This window comes from Cervus elaphus, chromosome 15 (genome assembly GCF_910594005.1).
Source record: "Cervus elaphus chromosome 15, mCerEla1.1, whole genome shotgun sequence".
Classification (NCBI taxonomy): domain Eukaryota; kingdom Metazoa; phylum Chordata; class Mammalia; order Artiodactyla; family Cervidae; genus Cervus; species Cervus elaphus.
This window is the reverse complement of record NC_057829.1, coordinates 14,260,665-14,282,213: the sequence shown is the minus strand read 5'-3', so window position 1 is coordinate 14,282,213 and position 21,549 is coordinate 14,260,665. Positions and strand designations below refer to the sequence as shown.

The 21,549-nt window shown below is 39.4% G+C and overlaps 1 protein-coding gene across 4 annotated transcripts in view; it reads right to left on the bottom strand.

The window, feature by feature from the left end:
• BICC1 (BicC family RNA binding protein 1) overlaps positions 1-21,549 on the bottom strand; it is a 360,147-nt gene that overhangs the window by 253,344 nt on the left and 85,254 nt on the right. For all 4 annotated transcript variants that reach the window (XM_043925258.1, XM_043925259.1, XM_043925257.1 and 1 more), the window contains exon 2: positions 2,792-2,838. In XM_043925258.1, coding sequence (XP_043781193.1) covers positions 2,792-2,838 — 47 coding nt within the window. The remainder of the gene's footprint in view (positions 1-2,791; positions 2,839-21,549) is intronic.

Sequence of the window (21,549 nt, the reverse complement as noted above, 5' to 3'; positions counted from 1 at the left end):
TTGAGGGGTGGGGATAGTCCAATTTTAAACTAAGCTCAAAGAGAGATTTTAATGTCAATGCCAGTTTGTGATACATACCCCCAGAGTCAAAATTCAAAACACATCCTAATAATAAGCATATATAACCTTCATATTTGCATTTCCCTGAAAGAAAAAAAGCATTTTTTCAAAGATGCTCACAACCAGCAATGTGGTTTATTTTTTGTTCCTAAATGTTTCCCAAAATGCTATTATTTTTAAACAGGAGGTATGCAACTAAAAGAAAGTTCCTGGAGGACAATTCAATACTCCTCCTTTCCTTCATTCTAATGCAGACTGTAATTTACTTTTCTCTCTGGTCAAAACACTAAAAACTACTGTTCTGACATTTGAGCTGTTCCACTTTTACTAAGTTACAGGAGCTTTTTCCCATGGTAAGTATCCAAATCCAACGCGGACCCTTGTTGATCAGGAAGACACTCTTTACTGAGCTAAAGAAGAAAATGAGATTAAAAAGTACTCCATTTAGTTACTCAGAGACCTCGTTAACCTGTGATCAAGAATGAAATCGATGATTCCAACTCATGGATTGTGGGTTGCACATATGTTCCTGGATTCAGACATGTGTTTCCATTTAAACTGCTGGAATGTATACATAGCTCTGTAAAGAGTGATAAATATTAGCAAATCTTCTAAGAATGAAGGTCCTTTATGACCACATACACCGTGTTTTGATTCAGTTTTTAAAATGTGAGCCATATAAAGCTGAACAATCTGTTTTTTACATCTCTTCACAAGTTAAAGAACTAAAAAAAAAAACCCTTCCATAGATTGCATCTATTTGTACCATCACAGACAAACCAAGGCGACTCTGTGATTTCTATTTGTCTTCTCTTTTCTTTGCCTTGTGGCAAGCCTACCCCAGCCAAAAGCAGAGATTCTGAATTGCCCAAGCATTGAGTACAAGCTATACATGAACCAGTATCAGATAATACCAAGTAAGGGGGCTTCAGACATAGTACATAAATTTCAACAGCAGAAGCCTAAAAAGCAGGGGTGGAAAATTGTGGTCTGGCATATTCTATTTGGCCAGCACAGCAAAATTTTAATTAAATCCCTTTAGGAATGCACACACCCCCCCCCAATACAAAGAATGTACTTCATCATATAGGACAGTAAACCTCACCCTGCACTATGGACCTCTCAGATGATGCTTTGAAATGTGAATGCTGCATGAATTTCTCCACATCAGAACGTTCCTCCATTCTGTTTCTTCACTCAGGATGCTCTTTCCACCCACCCAAGCTTATCCCTCCACTTGGCTAATTTCAACTCTTGAAAGATCTCAAGAAGTCCTTTTTAATCTCCTCAAGTCCCAGTCAAGAGCTTAATCCTCTCTGGCCCAGACTCCCTTGCTATTTAGGGAGCTATATAATCAAACACCAGACTAATTCCTTTAGGGCGGGGACTATGCCTTGCTCATTTTGGTCTGCTGTGTTGCACACAGCAGGTGGTAAACAAATATTTTCAGAATGACGAAAGGGCAAGACCAGTATCAGCTCTGAAAATATTCACTTTTAATATCCTTGGAAGAAAATGCATATGAATAATGAACTTGACAAAAAAAAAAAAGATCAGATCACACAAAAAGCAAGAGAATGAAGAAGCTTACTTGTAAAAGTAAGCTTTTACAAGCTTAAAAAGTCACACAGGTATTTTCCAAAAGCTTGATGACCTACCATAGCGATATTTAACCACATCCATAGTTGCTACTGTGTGTCACTCTAGGACAAACTATATATTTGTTCCTACATACATGCTTTCTGGATACCAACAACAAACACAAATATCAATATAATAAACTCAAATGAACAAAAGAAAGAAGGATGGTAACTTGAGTCAATTTCTTGGCAAAGACAGACATCTTCCCTTACATAAAACACTTACTTTAAAACAGAGCTAACCAGAAGTAATCAACTGCTCTCGACAGTATCTCAAATCACTTGCCATCAGTTTTATTCCTGTTTCCCTTTATGACTGTCCAGGCTGACTTCACTGAAGGTCAGACCTTACAGAGCGCCACCAGGGACACAACAGACAAGGTTACCAGTCATGAGCAGGGAAGCCCAATAAGCATCTTCTGTCAATTTTATCACCCCGCCCATGGTCATGCTTGCCAGAAATGAAGCCTCTGACATGGGGACAGGGAAGAAGAGGGTGACATGTATGAAGAGAGTAACATGGAAAGTTACATTACCATATGTAAAATAGACAGGCAATGGGAATCTGCTGGATGTCTCAGGAAACTCAAACAGGGGGTGGCGTGGGGTAGGGAGGGAGATGGGAGGGAGGTTCAAAAGGGAGGGGATATATGTACACCTATGGCTGATTCATGTTGAGGTTTGACAGAAAACAACAAAATTCTGCAAAGCAATTATCCTATTAAAAAATAATTTAAAAAAAAAGAAATGAAGCCTCTGTAAGGGACTCCTCTCCAACTCCCTAGGTCAGGTATGTGTTTAAGGAAGGAGGAAACAGGCAAAGAGAACAGGTAAAGGAGATAATCTGGTAGCAGAGCTGGCAATCCTCATTGCCTCCAAAGGAAAACTTCATTAAGTTTGTCCAGAGGGAGCTGCCTTTGAACGGTTCCATCCCAAACAGGCTACCACCCTTTTCTTGCCCCGAGCATCTTCAGCTATAAACCTAGTCCCCTTCACTGAGAAGGGGAGCTTCCAGGGGCCTCCAGTGTAGCTACTGAGACAGGTACATTTCTCTTTAATTATCGCCAAGACAGGAGTAAAAAGTCACTTACCTTCTGAAAAAAGTCTTCCCCACTTTTGCCTTTTCCTTCGGCAGCAGCTGTAAATAAAAATGTATACATTTAAAATAGTTTCATGTTCCAACCTATGTGTTCGAAACACTCTCAAGTATCAGGCACAAGAACACAGAGGTAAACAAGATGTCAGCCTCGCTCTCCCAAAGCTCAATGCCTGTTCACAGGCCTCAGCTGTGATATGAAATGGAAAATAAAACACTAATCCCATCAATCAGGAAGGGAGAAGGAAGGTCAGAGTCTGAGAAGGCAATGTGACAGAAGAACCAGAGGGAAAGAAGGGCATTGATTGCAAAGGAGTCAGAACAGAGAAACTTACGGAGATGCTATACTGCTGGCTTTGAATGTGGAGGACGGGCAACAAGCCAAGTAACCCAGGTGCCCTCTAGAAGTTGGGAAAGGCAAGGATTTGGATTTTCCTCTAGGGTCTTTGGAGGAAGTACAGCCCTGACAACACCTTAGGATAGCCCAATAAAACACATTTCTGACTTCTGACCACCAGAACTATAAGATAATAAATGTATTTGTTACAGCAGAAAAGGAAACAAATACATAATTTCAACGCCATCTTAACTTCACTTTTTGCACAAACATATCAACAGCACAAACTGAGCACAGACACTGATGTGAGCATTTCCACACATTTCCACAGATTTTATATTCAGTTTGCACCTTGTGGCATGTGGGATCTTAGTTCCCTGACCAGGGATCTAACTGCACTCCCTGTATTGAAAGCAGGGAGTGTCAACCACTGGACCACCAGGAAAGTCAGACAAATAAATTTTTTGCAGTTAACTCTACAAATTATGATTTTTTCACTCTAACTAGGGAATATACCAATAGTGAATTCTTGAAAGGACATAAAGAAGCAATTTTGAACAAAAAAAAAAAGAAAAGAAAGTGAACATGGTTGATCCTAACCAGAGGGCCAGAAAGATAAAAGATCAGCACCCAAACCTAAGGACACAAATGCCCTGGGGACACTTCAACTCGGCTACCTCTTGGGCTGGCTTTATCTCTACAGCTAAAAATAGTTTAAAGTCACTCCTGCTCCATGATACAACTGTGTGGCAATGAAAACTGCATACCAGGCCACAAAGATTAGAAAAAAAATTTAATGACATCAAGGGAACTCTTCTTTTAAAAAGAAATTATAGAATCAAAGGTATATTCAAAAGCCTATCAGGCAGGGCAGATAAACGCTTTCACCCACAGGGGACTCCTTCACAACTAAAAATTCATCGGTTTAAATTTCATGATACAATGATGTTTTATTACAGAAACCAGAAACTTCCTTTAAAATACTTACTTTGCTCATGACAAACGCATTATGTCACAACCTTGAAATGCCCCTTCATGCCAAGTCCAGCTAAACAGACTTCACAGACTGGCCTTTCAATCCCTGGATGAATTAAAAGCTGGGGCGGGGGGAGGGGGCGGTGGTGGAACTTCCTTAGTTACACACAAATTATAATTACACTCCCAGGAAAACATCTAAAATTTAACCAGAAACCTGCACCTTTAACAACCTTAGGATTTGAGGGGCATTGAGAGGGAGAGCTGGAAATGGGACACTCGGTGCCACCAAAAATCTCTGGCTTTTTTCATTCCAGAATGTTTCTGTATAAGAAACTCCAAATCTGAGCCTGAATCTCCCCTAAATCCTACAACAGTCCATTTCCCAAGCCCACAAGGACCTGGGACAAGCCTCTGGTTGGACTCGTGGGTGGTCACGGTCTCTGGTACAAACCAAGGTGAGTCCCAATCATCAGCCCTTTGCTGGAAGCATCCTTACCTCACCCCCAGGTTGCCAGGTCTCCTGAACTTTTACTGACTCCGCACAAGCAAAGCTGCCAAGACCAGAGAAGTCAATCAAGGGAGAGCAACATTTCCCCCAAGTATTCTCTCCCCTCCCTAAGCAGGGATCCTTCTGTGCTCAAATTTGAGAATTCCATACTCTCAACTCCTCAGTATTTAAATATCAACTCCTTGTATATTTTTGAGATTAATCCTTTGTCTGTTTATTCATTTACTATTATTTTCTCCCATTCTGAAGGCTGTCTTTTCACCTTGCTTATAGTTTCCTTTGTTGTGCAAAAGTTTTTAAGTTTAATTAGGTCCCATTTGTTTATTTTTGCTTTTATTTCCAACATTCTGGGAGGTGGGTCATAGAGGATCTTGCTATGATTTATGTCAGAGAGTGTTTTGCCTATGTTCTCCTCTAGGAGTTTTATAGTTTCTGGTCTTACATTTAGATCTTTAATCCATTTTGAGTTTATTTTTGTATATGGTATTAGAAAGTGTTCTACAATATATATAGAATTTAGAAAGATGGTAATGATAACCCTATATGCAAGACAGGAAAAGAGACACAGATGTACAGAACAGACTTTTGGACTCTATGGGAGAAGGTGAGGGTGGGATGATTTGAGAGAACAGCATCGAAACATGTATATTATCAAGCGTGAAACAGATCGCCAGTCCAGGTTGGATGCATGAGACAAGTGCTCGGGGCTGGTGCACTGGGAAGACCCAGAGGGATGGGATGGGGAGGGAGGTGGGAGGGGGGTTCAGGATGGGGAACACATGTAAATCCATGGCTGATTCATGTCAATGTATGACAAAGACCACTACAATATTGTAAAGTAGTTAGCCTCCAACTAATAAAAATAAATGGAAAAAAATAAAATAAAATAAAATATCAACTCCTCTTGAATAAGTGAGAGATTGAGAAGGCGGAGGTTTCTGGAGTATTTCTTAGGTATATAAGATGTTCTTTCTATAGAAAGAAAAGTTCATCTTTCACTCGACAAGTATATAAGTCTCATGCTGGTGACTCAGCATAGGCCAGACCCTGCCTTTATTCAGCTTACAACCTTGACCCATATAGTCAAAGCACCCAACGGGTGAGGTCCAAGACAGAATTAAAACTCAGTTCTAGAGACAAGGGTCCCAAAGATCTTTTCACAGTCACCACTCCATCCAAATCAAACTTATACAAAATCTTAGCTACTCTTATTCTGTACAATGCACTAAAAAGCTAGTCATTTTACTCTTAACACTAGGACTGGGTAGCTACTGTTAGGACTCAAAATTAAAGGGTGCTTCCAGGGAGACCACTTGAGAGCTAGGTTGCAAGAAAAAACAGGAGGTATGATAATATCTTGATGCAATGATCTTCTTTTCATTAAGTTTCGAGGGGAAAACATCACCCTGTGAAATGAGCCAACCCAGACTTGATGTCATAGAGCTCCATGACCTTTGAAAAGTCTGACTGTGTTCTGTGGTACAACAGATTTATCAAGCCTCACATTCTTATACACTGATACAGCCTCATCTTTTTCATTCACAGCAACATGAAAACACACGTAATGATTTAGCAGGCTTTTTCTAACTGTCCTTACAATACAATTTCTGCCTGCCTGATGTTCCAAAAGTTAATCATTTGATGGTAAAAAACCTTTGGAATCTTCCTGCCAATGAAAGCAATTGCCTTTATTTTCATGACATAGAATTCCAGGAATAAATTACTTCACTACTCTTGAAACATGGCTTCATGGATTGTGCAGGTAAAGCATTTCACATTTTAAGCTGAACAATTCATTTTTTATGTTTATTATAATTTCTCCAATGCCTTGCCCTATTTTATTTCATATTTTTGCTTCGTAAGAAATATGGGATGGCAAAAGCCACAGCCAATAAAAACACCAAAAGTTGAGACAGGTGTAAACTATTACAATCCCCCAAACTACAGGGAAAGTCTAGTTAATTACTGAGTTAAAGGTGAGGGCTCGATTTGCACTTCTTCGCAGGGCATATGGAAACTTATTCAAATATCCTTTTCATTCTGAAATGCTTTTCCATAACATCTGATGCTTTATACAGCCAAATCTAAAAACATAAGGGCCAAGGGTCATGTATTTCATATTTAAAATACAGTACGGAATATCTTTAAACGTTCTTTTTGAAAAGCAATGGTTTTTTTCACCCTTGTGGAATCTGAGCAAGAAAAGACCAAATTCAAATTACAAAAAAATAACTGAGAAATAATTCTTTAAATCTGTTAAGATTCAGGACATTCCCCCCCTGTTTTCCCCATACAACCCAACTCTAGCAGATTTGCAACTAAGAAGGCTGCTGCATTTCAAGTTCACCTGAAAGACAACTATAACTGTTTAGCTAGTCTGATTCTCTTGCAAAAATATTTTACTAACAATTGTTAAAACATTCACTTACTGTGTCTATGTAATCCATATGCTGGAAGAACTATACCATATATTTTATTCAGATATTACTGTTTTCAGAAAACTTCCCTACTATTTGGCTGATTCTACTGAAAGAGAAATCAGCAACAGATGTCCAAGATGCAGTTTCTGTATACTCCCAGAGAAACTTTTAAAAATGCTTTTTTATTTATTTGTTTGTCTGGCTGTGCCAGGTCTGAGTTGTAGCACACAGGATCTTAGCTGCTCCATGTAGGATCTGCTTCCCTGACGAGGGACTGAACCCAGGCCCCCTGCATTGGGAGCGCTGAGTCTTGGCCAATGGACCACCAGGGAAGTCTTTAGAGAACTTATCATGTTCAGTAACCATACCTAACAGTCTAGACTGGCATGCAAAGCTCTGACAACTGACTGAAGTAATAGTGGACATTAAGTCAATTTTTAAAGTTTTTTCAGTTCTCAATCAAAGTCTCTCAAATACTCCAGCCAATTAAAGAACATCTCCCAGTTTAAACTCCAGCAGTAAGTAGTGTCATTTGAAGGCGGCATATCATAGTTAAGTGGGAGGATGTTCAGATCTCATCTTTCCTAAAACTCCTTACCTGCTTCCTAAGTACACTGAGAACAAATCAAATTCACTCACCCTGAAAAAACAAAAAATCATGTAGGCCTACCAAAAAAATTCAAGGAACAGCCAAAAATTAAAACAAATTTTATCTTAAGAGTGGCTGGGTATTTAAGGATGGTTTCTTCAGATTCGGATTTATCCTTAAGATATTGTTTCATTATTGTAGTTTAAAATTCCCATGCTCAAAAATGCAATAAATTGTTTAAGAGTACTGGGATTACAAAACAAGACATACAACATAGTCAATTCTATACTTAAGTATACATGTATGCACACACATATAATGTATATGCTAGAGGAAAAAAAAAAAAGACTTAAAGGATAAACACCAAAATATGAACAAGTGTTATTTGAGTGGTTGAATTATTGGGTTATTTATTACTTCTTTCTTTGCATTTTTCAGAATGCCTTTAAATAGCTTGAATAAATAGGTTTCAATAGCCTTCAATTAGGGGGAAAAATCAGGTTAAGAGTCATTCGAACCCTTTTTGAGAGAACCAAGGTATTACCATCACTGGAGTCACATTTCCAGCCCAACATGTATAACAGAATCTGATAAACGTCTAAGTCAAATGTGCACATAAGCTACCTAAGGGGACAAATGACTAACGGACTAATGCAATAGGACAGTTAACAGCCCACAAAACCACGCCTGGCACTGAACATCACAGGCCTTAATTAACCTAGCACTTTCTAGACTGAAATACTGATTTATGTGCAACTGATTCTGAGTAAAAAAGTTTAAACAATGCCTAGAGTTCACAACTTCACAACTGAAAACACTAAACAATCCAATATTTGGAAAACCTCTGAGTCACATCCAAATATAACAGCTAAACAAAAGACAAAAAGAGATGCTCTCTAAAATGCATGAACCAGGGGAGAACTTATTTATTATGTTTCTCATCTTATATATAAATTATACTTTAAAAGAAGGCCATTTTTGGTGATGGAAGGTAATTAGAAGAAAAGAAAGGCCATTTTTTATTGAAAGGGCACACCAAATGAAATATAAACTAAAACAGATAACACCTGTTATATTTATATTTAGATTTACCACATTCCAAAAGGGTTCAATGGCTAAGAGTTTGAAAGAAGAAAAAGATGGATAATCTATGATAACTGGGCCAAGAGCATAGGCCATTACCTGAACAATACCTACACCAAAAATTTAAGACATCCATTGAGGTTATTATTTTCATTTCCCACCAAAGTTTCAACAGAACTAACAGGGATGCCAAATATTATGATGGGGGTGAGAAGTCCTTCTATCTCTTCTATTAATGGTGGGCCATTGATGCCTCTTTCAAGTTAATATCTGCTAACTCGAACAATTAAGTCCTTTGCAGACTACACATCTCAACATTCAGATTTCAGGGAACTTTTTTTTTCAATTCTATCTCTCAGGGCAACAAAGCTCTGTCAATATTTCAGAGCCCAGGACAACCTAAGACAGTGGAGGCCCTGCCACACACAGGGCAGTCTAGGAGTCTCGGGCATAGGCCAGTGTTCTCTCATCTATGGGCTTTAGTTTCAGAAAGTATCTGTTCCCGTCAAACATAAGAAAACAAATATTCACCAGCATCTACATTATATTATTCATTGCTTCAAACACACTTGAACTCTTCAAGAAACTTGGCTAAGAGTTTATTCAGACTTCAAATTTATTGGCCTGACAAGGAAGACTTTTTGAGGGCTGACGACCCTGACATACGTCAATGAACTCTGAGTCCAGTTGACTAACAGAAACTTTGGTCATGTCAAATGTCTTGCATTCACACCCTATTCCTTCTTACATAAGCAATCTCTGAAGCATCATTTAGTTTGGCCTGTGGTCACAAACACTATTTGATGACGAGTGTTTACACAATATTTTTTTTAAGCAACACTCTTCTAGCTTTATCAGACACTAAAGGATGTTCATGGCCTTTATATAGCTCACAAGGGCTCTGCCACAGAGCTGTGCTATAGCTACTGAGTGCTTGAAATGTGGCTCATCTGAACTCAGATGTGCTCAAAGAATTAAGAACACGGTGGGTTTCAAAGACAATGCAAAAGAAAGCAAAACCTCATTAACTGATTATATGTTGAAAGTGCACCATATTTATATATTGGGTTAAAGGAAACAATAATAAAATTTACTGCACTTGTTTTACTTTTCATGTTGTTATAAAATTTTAAATTACACTGTGGTTCATATCCCATTTCCATGTCAGAATGCTCCTACAGAGGATAATAACTCTGCTACTACCCACAGAGGATTAAAAAGATTCAAGCAGAGATCACAGTGACAGGTCTGAAGGACCAAAAACAATGAGTCCTTCCAAACAGGAGGAGTTTTCAGCAGCTTGAAATCCAAGCTGTATCTGTCTTAACCCCCTAGGAACATTTTAAGGGAAAAAGCAAAAGGTTACCTGGTGTTTGTGGAGGTGGTGGGAGGGGTATGGAATTAAGAGCAGTTTGAATAAAATATGTAACATTAATAACCATTTCCTTAATGCCCAGCTTTGGCCCAACCCAAAACTATTTAAGAGTTTATGTAGATGGTTATTTCATGAATGAAGTTTATATTTCTTTTGTGTTTGTAGTAACATGGCAATGAGCACACCAACTGGTTTTAAATCAGAACCAAATGTGTTTCAGGCACGTTTCAAGTTCAGGTTATCTGCAGAAATCAGTGACAAGGTGATCTATTTGCTATTCTCCCCTCTGAAATGGGCACATGGGTGGAAGGGTATAAAGATGTGCTTCCCTTCATCAGGGCTTCTTCAATTCATTTTAACTCTGGAAGACTCATTTATTGATTCATTTAGACAATACTTACTTAGCACCTGAGGAATATACAGAGGAGATCAAAATTATGGAGTCAGAGAAAACTGGGTTCACCTCTCAGTTTGCCGTTGACTATAACTCCAAGTGACTCAGTCTCCCAAAGGCTCTATTTTCACCTTCAAAAATGTAAATACACACTCTGTAAGAATTTTAAAAATGGTAACCTCCAACTCTGACCTCAAAGAACCTACATCTTACCTGTAAGTTCTTTGAGGTCAGTAATTAAAAATGACAAGAGTACTCTAAAAGACTGAACATTATGTAGGAGTCATAGATTTCAGGAATTCAAAGTATGGACGTGGTAGGGAGCTTCTGAGTTGCCTGTTTAACATGGGAAAGGACTGAGACACATCTCACAAGGGGAGATGTGGAAAGTGAAATCTGGGCAGAGAGAATGCGGTAAATGCCCATGCCTGTTTATCTAAAGCTTCAGTTTCCCTTTTATGTGCCTCAGAGCACTTAACATAGCACCTCTGGGCTTCTCTGGGAGTCCAGCGGTTAGGACCCTGCACTTCCAATGCAGAGGGTAGGGATTCAATCCCTGGTTGGGAACGAAGATCTTACATGCTGCACAGCATGACCAAAAAATAATAAGCAGTAGCAAGGCTTGGGGTTCGGTTGTCCCACCTCCTCACGGTGGGAATGGGTAGCACCACACAAGGAACTTCAGGGACAACAGTGGCATTAAGGGCATGACGTATGGGGCAACAGACTTGAGGAGCCCTTTTGCTTTTACATCTTCTTGGCAGTACAGAATCCAACGGGAAGACAAACAGAAAAAGGTGAGACAGTGGAAAGGCAGTGGTACAGATGACGCTTGCGGCAGTCCAAAAAGAAGACAAGCCTTTGTACAAACAGACAGATCTGAACATATCTGAAGGTCATTAAGGAAAACTCCACATCCAGCAATATTGGTGAAGCTACATACTACTGCACTTATGCGCTAAATCCAGTACTAAATGAGTGTCTAGCTGTCCACTCTTCTATGACTTTAGAAATTGTACCAATAGAATGTCATTGACCTGCCACTCCTAACAACTATTACGCAAGACTGTGATTCTCACTGCAAGGAGAAGCCCACCTCTGGCAATGCACCCTCTCTACACTTTCGCTTTCTCCACAACATTAACCTACTCCAGGCAGACTCTTTACCACCTGAGCCACCGGAGAGCCCAGTGAACTACCACATGGACAAGGAATTCACACAGCCTTTCCATAATCTCTTATGTTGTCAATGCATTTAATTGCATGACAAAATTTATCTTGTTTCACTGAATGCTCCCACTGGCACAAAGGAGGGAGATCTACTAAAGCAAAAAAAAAAAAAAACCAACTGGACCAGGGCTTTCTCATGTTCCAGCGGACTGCAGTTACAGCAACTTGGAAGACATATTGGGGGAGAAAAAATTGCCCTCAGATCCCACAGAATCTTAATCACTGTGGTATCCTAGGAATATGCATTTTTATAAACATGCTGGATAATTCTCACATACAGTTAAGTCTCAAGCACTGTGACATTGCCAAAATTATGTGGTGACGCCAGAGCTTTCCTTTCCAAACTATGAGTCAAACTGGTTTTCTAGCATCCTAGCTAAGTTGCCCATGATCATCCACTGCACTTTTCACCTGAACCCCACAACTACAGAAAAATAAAATTATTGTGAGGCAAATAAAGGGTTTAAATCTGACAACCTCAGTCATTCTCGGCACTGAGGCCATCCCAATGCTCTGAATGTTCAGCATAATTCTTTACGGCCCAGAGAAGCTTTCAGGACTCACTAACGGATGGCAGAAATGGTCACAGACTTAACTTTTATTATTAAAACTGCTTCCAGCCCTTTCTAAACCTGCTCTACTCAAGGTCTGTTGAGTGAACACTGCCTCACATTGCTTCGCATCAGAAGAGATCTCTAGGGCTAATAATAATCAGCACGTGTCCAAGAGGCCTGGAGGACGTTTTCCTACACTCAAGAGGACCGGGTTATGATCCACAGGTTTATGAATGAGCTCAGAAATGCAAAGCAAGACAGCAAAGGTAGGCATTCAGAGAGGATCTAAGCCACAACCCCCACAGGTCCTGCTGCCGCAGCTGGCTGCACACTTCCACCTTCTGTAAAACATGGCTGTGTATAGTCAAGTTACTACCGATCCCCGCATCCTCATTAAGAACACCTAGGAAAACATTTAAAGAAGCTCTTATTTCTTAAACTCAGCACTTTGCTGCCGATAAATCACAAGCGTGCTTTTAGGAAATTAAGCCGATCCCCTCCTCCCAAAACACTGGGTTTGAAAAAAGATTGAACTCTTTGAGGGCTAAGTCATCAATTCTCATCTCTGAAAAGAATCATTTGTTTTTGTTAAAACTGATCGAAATCTAACATCTGATTATAATTTGTTCCATTTAAAGGCCTTGGTTGGTTAACATGAATTCATTTTTCATCAGTAGGCAGGAAACCACCTTTAAATGTGGTTTTCATCTCAAACAATGCTTAAGGAGTAATTTTAAGGTAATAGTCTTTGGGCTTGGATAAAAGTTATAACTGATATCATTACCTCTATTTCCTTTCATAAAATATGTGTGTATATTTACGATGCAAACATGGTGGTCATATTCTAACCCATAGCTTTATTCTTCTTCCCAGAATTTGTAACCTTGGTTAAGGAACACATTCTATCTCAATTAAAATGAATCTTCTGTAATAGTATCATGGTTCTGGATGTATTCATTTTCTCAAGCAGTTCTACTCAGGAGCTTTCTGTACTCTATTTGCTTTGGAGAGTTTAAACTCATTTTTAAATTCAAGTTCAAGGAACTAAATGTCTCGGGCTTTGATCATTCATCAGTCTCAAAATACTCAAGCTTTTCCAGCGAGGCTCTGTCAAGCTCTGGGTGTTCATAGTTAAAAAGCACCTCTCCCGAAACAAACTGTAAAATGCTCTAGATTATCGTCCTGATTTTCCTAAATCTGTTCAGGTTAATTTTAGAATGGTCTGAAAATAAACTCTTGATACATAAGGGGTCAGATACAATACCTCAACCCATCCTCTTTTTAAATGGTGTATTTTCCCTGAGAATTTATAAAGATTTTATCTCAAGTAAAGGTTTTGTAATTTATAAAACTCTGTTACAATTACCACAAAATTCAGCAATACCGCAAGCACCAACAAGGATATAATGCTTGCATAAATTCATGTAATCATCTTGGAAAGTAACCGGGTTTACACAAAGAATAACTGTAATTGTATTTCTGGGAGACGAGGTCCTAATGAATAAAATCCAAAACATGAAATAAAGAGGAAGAACTATCAGCACAAATGAGTTCACTTTAGTAACATTTAAAATAAGCAAAAAGCACGGAAGAAACCAAGAGGAGAATTAAGGAAATTTAGACACAGGCACTTATTCAATTTTTTTTAAGTTATAAGAAAAGATGGTTTTGATGATTTGGAAAAGATGAAGCAGTCAGGAAAAAGTGATTACAATAAACTATTCAGTAAAAAAAAAATTAATAAGCATGATTTTTTTAGATGCATGATTATTTTATTAAGAAAACTATAATTGGACAAACATTTGGGATATATTTTAGATATAATTTTTTTCCATTTATTTTTATTAGTTGGAGGCTAATTACTTTACAATATTGTAGTGGTTTTTGCCATACACTGACATGAATCAGCCATGGATTTACATCTGTTCCCCATCCTGATCCCCCCTCCTGCCTCCCTCCCCATCCCATCCCTCTGGGTCTTCCCAGTGCACCAGCCCTGAGCACTTGTCTCATGCATCCAACGTGGACTGGCGACCTGTTCCACCCTTGATAGTATACTTGTTTCAATGCTATTCTCTCAGAACATCCCACCCTCGCCTTCTACCACAGAGTCTAAAAGTCTGTTCTGTACATCTGTGTCTTTTTCTGTTTTGCATATAGGGTTATCATTACCATGTTTCTAAATTCCATATATATGTATTAGTATACTGTATTAGTCTTTATCTTTCTGGGTTACTTCACTCTGTATAATGGGCTCCAGTTTCATCCATCTCATTAGAACTGATTCAAATGAAATCTTTGTAATGGCTGAGTAATATTCCATGGTGTATCTGTACCACAGCTTCCTTATCCATTCATCTGCTGATGGGCATCTAGGTTGCTTCCATGTCCTGGCTATTATAAACAGTGCTGCGATGAACATTGGGGTGCTCATGTCTCTCTCAGATCTGGTTTCCTCGGTGTCTATACACCAGAGTGGGACTGCTGGGTCACATGGCAGTTCTATTTCCAGTTTTTTAAGGACTCTCCACACTGTTCTCCATAGTGGCTGTACTAGTTTGCATTCCCACCAATGGTGTAAGAGGGTTCCCTTTTCTCCACACCCTCTCCAGCATTTATATAAGCATGATTTTTAAATGGATCATAAACTGTATGTGAAATATGACTACAACTATTAAGTTAAATATTCTTTAAGTGAAAGTGAAAGTAATAGTCACTGGGTCACGTCTGACTTTTTGCACCCTCATGGACTGTAGCTCTGCAGGCTCCTCTGTCCATGGAATTCTCCGGGCAAGAATACTGGAGTGGGGTTAGCCAGACTCATCAAGAAACAAAGGGAAAAGAACCAAACTAACAAAATTAGAAATGAAAATGGAGAGATCACGACAGACAACACTGAAATACAAAGGATCATAAGAGACTACTACCAGCAGCTCTATGCCAATAAAATGGACAACTCGGAAGAAATGGACAAATTCTTAGAAAAGTATAACTTTCCAAAACTGAGCCAGGAAGAAATAGAAGATCTTAACAGACCCATCACAAGCACAGAAATCGAAACTGTAATCAGAAATCTTCCAGCAAACAAAAGCCCAGGACCAGATGGCTTCACAGCTGAATTCTACCAAAAATTTAGAGAAGAGCTAACACCTATCTTACTCCAACTCTTCCAGAAAATTGCAGAAGAAGATAAACTTCCAAACTCATTCTATGAGGCCACCATCACCCTAATACCAAAACCAGACAAAGATGCCACAAAAAAAGAAAACTACAGGCCATTATCACTGATGAACATAGATGCAAAAATCCTTAACAAGATTCTAGCAAACAGAATCCAACAACATATTAAAAAGATCATACACCATGACCAAGTGGGCTTTATCCCAGGAATGCAAGGATTCTTTAATATCCGCAAATCAATCAATGTAATACACCACATTAACAAATTGAAAGATAAAAACCATATGATTATCCCAATAGATGCAGAAAAAGCCTTTGACAAAATTCAACATCCATTTATGATTAAAACTGTCCAGAAAGCACGAATAGAAGGAACATACCTCAACATAATAAAAGCTATATATGACAAACCCACAGCAAACATTACCCTCAATGGTGAAAAATTGAAAGCATTTCCCTGAAACTCAGGAACAAGACAAGGGTGCCCACTCTCACCACTACTATTCAACATAGTTTTGAAAGTGTTGGCCACAGCAATCGGAGCAGAAAAAGAAATAAAAGGAATCCAGATAGGAAAAGAAGAAGTGAAACTCTCACTGTTTGCAGATGACATGATCCTCTACATAGAAAACCCTAAAGACTCTACCAGAAAATCACTACAGCTAATCAATGAATATAGTAAAGTTGCAGGATGTAAAATTAACACACAGAAATCCCTTGCATTCCTATACACTAACAATGAGAAAACAGAGAAATTAAGGAAACAATAACATTCACCATTGCAACAAAAAGAATAAAATACTTAGGAGTATATCTACCTAAAGAAACAAAAGACCTATATATAGAAAACTATACAACAGTGATGAAAGAAATCAAAGAGGACACAAACAGATGGAGACACATCCCGTGTTCATGGACTGGAAGAATCAATATTGTGAAAATGTCTATACTACCCAAAGCATTCTATAGATTCAATGCAATCCCGATCAAGCTACCAATGGTATCTTTTCACAAAATTAGAACAAATAATTTCACAATTTGTATGGAAATACAAAAAACCTCGAATAGCCAAAGCAATCTTGAGAAAGAAGAATGGAACTGGAGGAATCAACCTGCCTGACTTCAGACTCTACTACAAAGCCACAGTCATCAAGACAGTATGGTACTGGCACAAAGACAGAAATATAGATCAATGGAACAAAACAGAAAGCACAGACATAAGTCCACGTACCTACAGACACCTTATCTTCGACAACGGAGGCAAGAATATACAATGGAAAAAAGACAACCTCTTTAATAAGTGGTGCTGGGAAAACTGGTCAACCACTCGTAAAATAATGAAACTAGAACACTTTCTAACACCATACACAAAAATAAACTCAAAATGGATTAAAGATCTAAATGTAAGACCAGAAACTACAAAACTCCTTGAGGAGAACATAGGCAAAACACTCTCTGACATAAATCACAGCAGGATCCTCTATGACCCACCTCCCAGAATATTGGAAATAAAAGCAAAAATAAAAAAATGGGACCTAATTAAACTTAAAAGCTTTTGCACAACAAAGGAAACTATAAGCAAGGTGAAAAGACAGCCCTCAGAATGGGAGAAAATAATAGCAAATGAAGCAACAGACAAAGGATTAATCTCAAAAGTATACAAGCAACTCCTGCAGCTCAATTCCAGAAAAATAAATGACCCAATCAAAAAATGGGCCAAAGAACTAAACAGACATTTCTCCAAAGAAGACAGACAGATGGCTAACAAACACATGAAAAGATGCTCAACATCACTCATTATCAGAGAAATGCAAATCAAAGCCACAATGAGGTACCATTACACGCCAGTCAGAATGGCTGCCATCCAAAAGTCTACAAGCAATAAATGCTGGAGAGGGTGTGGAGAAGAGGGAACCCTCTTACACTGTTGGTGGGAATGCAAACTAGTACAGCCACTATGGATAACAGTGTGGAGATTCCTTAAAAAACTGGAAATAGAACTGCCATGTGACCCAGCAGTCCCACTCCTGGGCATATACACCGAGGAAACCAGAACTAAAGAGACATGTGTACCCCAGTGTTCATTGCAGCACTGTTTATAACAGCCAGGACATGGAAGCAACCTAGATGCCCATTAGCAGACGAATAAATAAGAAAGCTGTGGTACATATACATAATGGAATATTACTCGGCCATTAAAAATTCATTTGAATCAGTTCTAATGAGATGGATGAAACTGGAGCCCATTATACAGAGTGAAGTAACCCAGAAAGATAAACACCAATATTGTATACTAATGCATATATATGGAATTTAGAAAGATGGTGATGATAACCCTATATGCAAAACAGAAAAAGAGACACAGATGTATAGAACAGACTTTTGGACTGTATGGGAGAAGGCGAGGGTGGGATGATCTGAGAGAACAGCATTGAAACATGTATATTATCAAGTGTGAAACAGATCGCCAGTCCAGGTTGGATGCATGAGACAAGTGCTCAGGGCTGGTGCACTGGGAAGACCCAGAGGGAGGGGATGGGGAGGGAGGTGGGAGGGGGGTTCAGGATGGGGAACACATGTAATCCCTGGCTGATTCATGTCAATGTATGGCAAAAACCACTACAATACTGTAAAGTAATTAGCAATAAAAATAAAGGAAAAAAAAAAAAAAAAGAATACTGGAGTGGGTAGGCATTTCCTTCTCTAAGGGATCTTCCTGATCCAGGGATCGAACCTGGGTCTTCTGCATTGCAAGCAGATTCTTTAGGGTCTGAGCAATGAGAGAAGCCCCATTATTCCTTAAACATACACACAAAAACTAGGGACACTCATTAAAAGATCAAAATGTGTATGCTACGAAAGAATACGATTACTACATTATATTATAATATTATAAACTGTTTTCATTTCCCAATTTTTCTTGGGATATACCTGTAGTACTCTGAAAATGACCACCAAAAATATAGACACACATACCCATAAAGGTAAACCGCTTAAGAGTCTTTATCATAAGTCGAATTATTTTTTAATTATCTCCCTTGAGAAAATAAGGACTTTATGAATTTGCATTTACTCATCTATCTAACTAAACCCAGTCAAGTCTGGATTTCCAAAGGCTATTTTAAGATTAACAAAATCAAGGGGAGGGATAAACTGGGAGATTCGGACTGACCTATACACACTGCTATATATATAAAATAGGTAACTAATAAGAACCTACCGCATTGCATAGGGAACTCTACTCAGTAATCTATAAAAACCTAAATGGGAAAAGAATCTAAAAAAGAATAGATGTATGTAAAAGTGAATCACTTGTCTGTATACCTGAAATGAATACAATGTTGTAAATCAACTATACTACAATTAAAAAAAAAAAAAAAAGGTTAAAGTTAAAACAAATGTGCAAAACAGTACAAAATCTACCCAAGGCAGGATGCTCACCTTCAAGTAAGTCATGCCAAGCTCCTCCCACTGCTGTGAGGTAGAGACAGCCTCCACTTTCCCACTGCCTGGCCCTGATTCCATGTAGACTCTCCCCCTGTACAAGGCAGTCAGCTTAATTGTACCTACTCAGTGGCTATAAACAGAACACTACAGCTGCGGCACTTCCAAATAAGCACTTAACCAGTGCAGTCAGGAGCTGACAAAATGAATTTGAAAAATGGGGTGCTATGTTACATGCCTGTCATAGCTGCAAGGGCTGCGAGTCAACTTCTCAAAATAGCGTTGCTGCTCACAGCCTCGAGAAACTCCCCTTCACACTCACAAGCAGAGACAATGAGGGTCAAGGGAAGAGCAGAGAGTTCACCTCTAGCACTGAAGAAAGAACATCTTCAGCCTCCATGGATGTATCTTAAAGTAATTCGCAAGCAATCTTAGCCCAAATTAAGTCCCAAAATGTAAGGAATCACAAAACAAGACACACAGGTGTTCCCTCCCACCCCTGTTCTACTACATTTTGCAAAAGACGATGGTAATGTCATTGGCTCAAGTAAGATGTTGTCTGGAAGACACTCAAGTGGCTACAGTGCATGAAGAAATATTCCCATCTGAAGAAAGGTCTCCTTGACTCACCACTGCCCTTCCCTGAGATGGAGGGAAACTAGTCTCACATTTTTTTAAACAAGATGCTCCTTGGGCAAGCAATCCACATTGATCTGCTACTGTGTCCTTCCCTCATCAAGGTGGAGATGATGGAAAAGAAGAGGAGAGATAAGCAAAAGAAAATGAAGAAGAATTGTTTAAAATTATTTGAAGGACTTACAGTTTGGAAGAAAATCAACAGCAGACTATTCTCTAAAGATAGGAACTCAAAATCTAACTGCTCCCTACTTTATCCACTACTATCCCCCTCCCAAAGAAGAAAAATGAACAATGACAAAAGAGATGGCAAAGAATATTATCCCAATTTGAACCCAAAACTAGTAGTCAGCCATACGTGGAATACAGGATGTATTTCCCATCATGACGCCTGAAGAAAAGACTCTGTCTGGAGAAAGCCAATTCATAAAATGAACAAGATATTTATTAGAGGATATTTTTCCTCTCACAAAGTTTTCTGTGGAAACTTTCATTCTAGGAAGAAGTTGAGTGCACCATACAAATGCATTGATAACACTGTAAAAGGTATGAAGAGACACAAAGGTCTGTCACATTCTGGGAAACACACTCTATGTATCTTAGAAAAACAATCACCACCACCTCCTCCTGAGAAACACTGCTAAGTGCTACTTTATATGTGGTAAACACCTGGGAAAGTTGTGGCAGAGCCTAGACACAGAACCAGGAGCAAGAACAACTCAGAGCAATTCATGCACACCATGGTCCACAAGGAGGGCCTCCGTTTGGACAGGCTGGGTGTCCTCGGGGTTAAAGAGCACACAGCTCAACTCCTGAGGACATGTCAGCCTTTCGGAGACAACTCTAGGGGCCTAACATTCGGAGCATGGGAACAATACCATCTTCTCACTGCTTCTTACGACCTCTCCACCGGTTCAGCTTCCCTTCCTGTTCTTTGCACTCAGCGACAAGGTGTAAAAGCAATCTGCTCCTCAGTCTCTTGACAAAAGAAAGTGAAAGTGAAGTAGCTCAGTCCTGTCTGACTCTTTGCGACCCCATGGACTGTAGCCTACCACACTCCTCCATCCATGGGATTCTCCAGGCAAGAGTACTGGAGTGGGGTGCCATTTCCTTCTCCAGAGGATCTTCCCAACCCAAGGATCAAACCTAGGTCTCCCGCATTGTAGGCAGACACTTTACCGTCTGAGCCACCAGGGAAGCCAAGAGAAGAGACCCTTAAGCCCCACTCACTCTGGGTTTAAACCTCCCCAGCTCTTCTTAGGGCTTCCCAGGTGGTGCTAGTGGTAAAGAAACCGCTTGCCAGTGCAGGAGACTTAAGAGACATGGGTTCAATCCCTGGGTTGGAAAGATTCCACGGAGGACATGGCAACCCACTCCAGTGTTCTTGCCTGGTGAATCCCATGGACACAGTCAGACACAACTGAAGCAACTTGGCACGCACATGGTATTTCTTATCTTCCTATGACTCAACAGCACCTAAAGCAACGTGAAGCAGCACATGTGTGCTGCTTCAGAGGACAGGATGTGAAACAGATGTGAACCTGGGAAATGCAGAGGCAACTGTGATGAATTAAAGCGTACTTCCCAAAACCAGGGACAGGGAGTGTGTGTTTAGATCTTTGAAGGAAGACAGATGCACACCAGTAGAAAGGATTAGTAGACTGGAGAAGGAAAGCAAGCATTCACAGTTAAAGGTCAGTTTCTCAAAAGCAAAAAAAAAAAAAATTTAACATTTATTTGGCTAAGTCAAGTCTTAGCGGTGGCAGGCAGAATCTTCCTTGAATCTTGCAGCACACGGACTTTCTAGTTGTGGCACATGGGCTGAGCGCTCCGAGGCACGTGGGATCTTAGTTCCCTGACCAGGGATTGAACTTGTGTCCCCTGCATTGCAAGGCAGGTTCTTGACCACTAGGGAACTAGGGAAGTCCCACAAAATTCTTGTCTCTTTTCAAATAAGATATTTCCCACTGATTCCTCAACACGGCATTGGTTCTACTCTGCTTCTGCATAAACTCCTTTTATTTC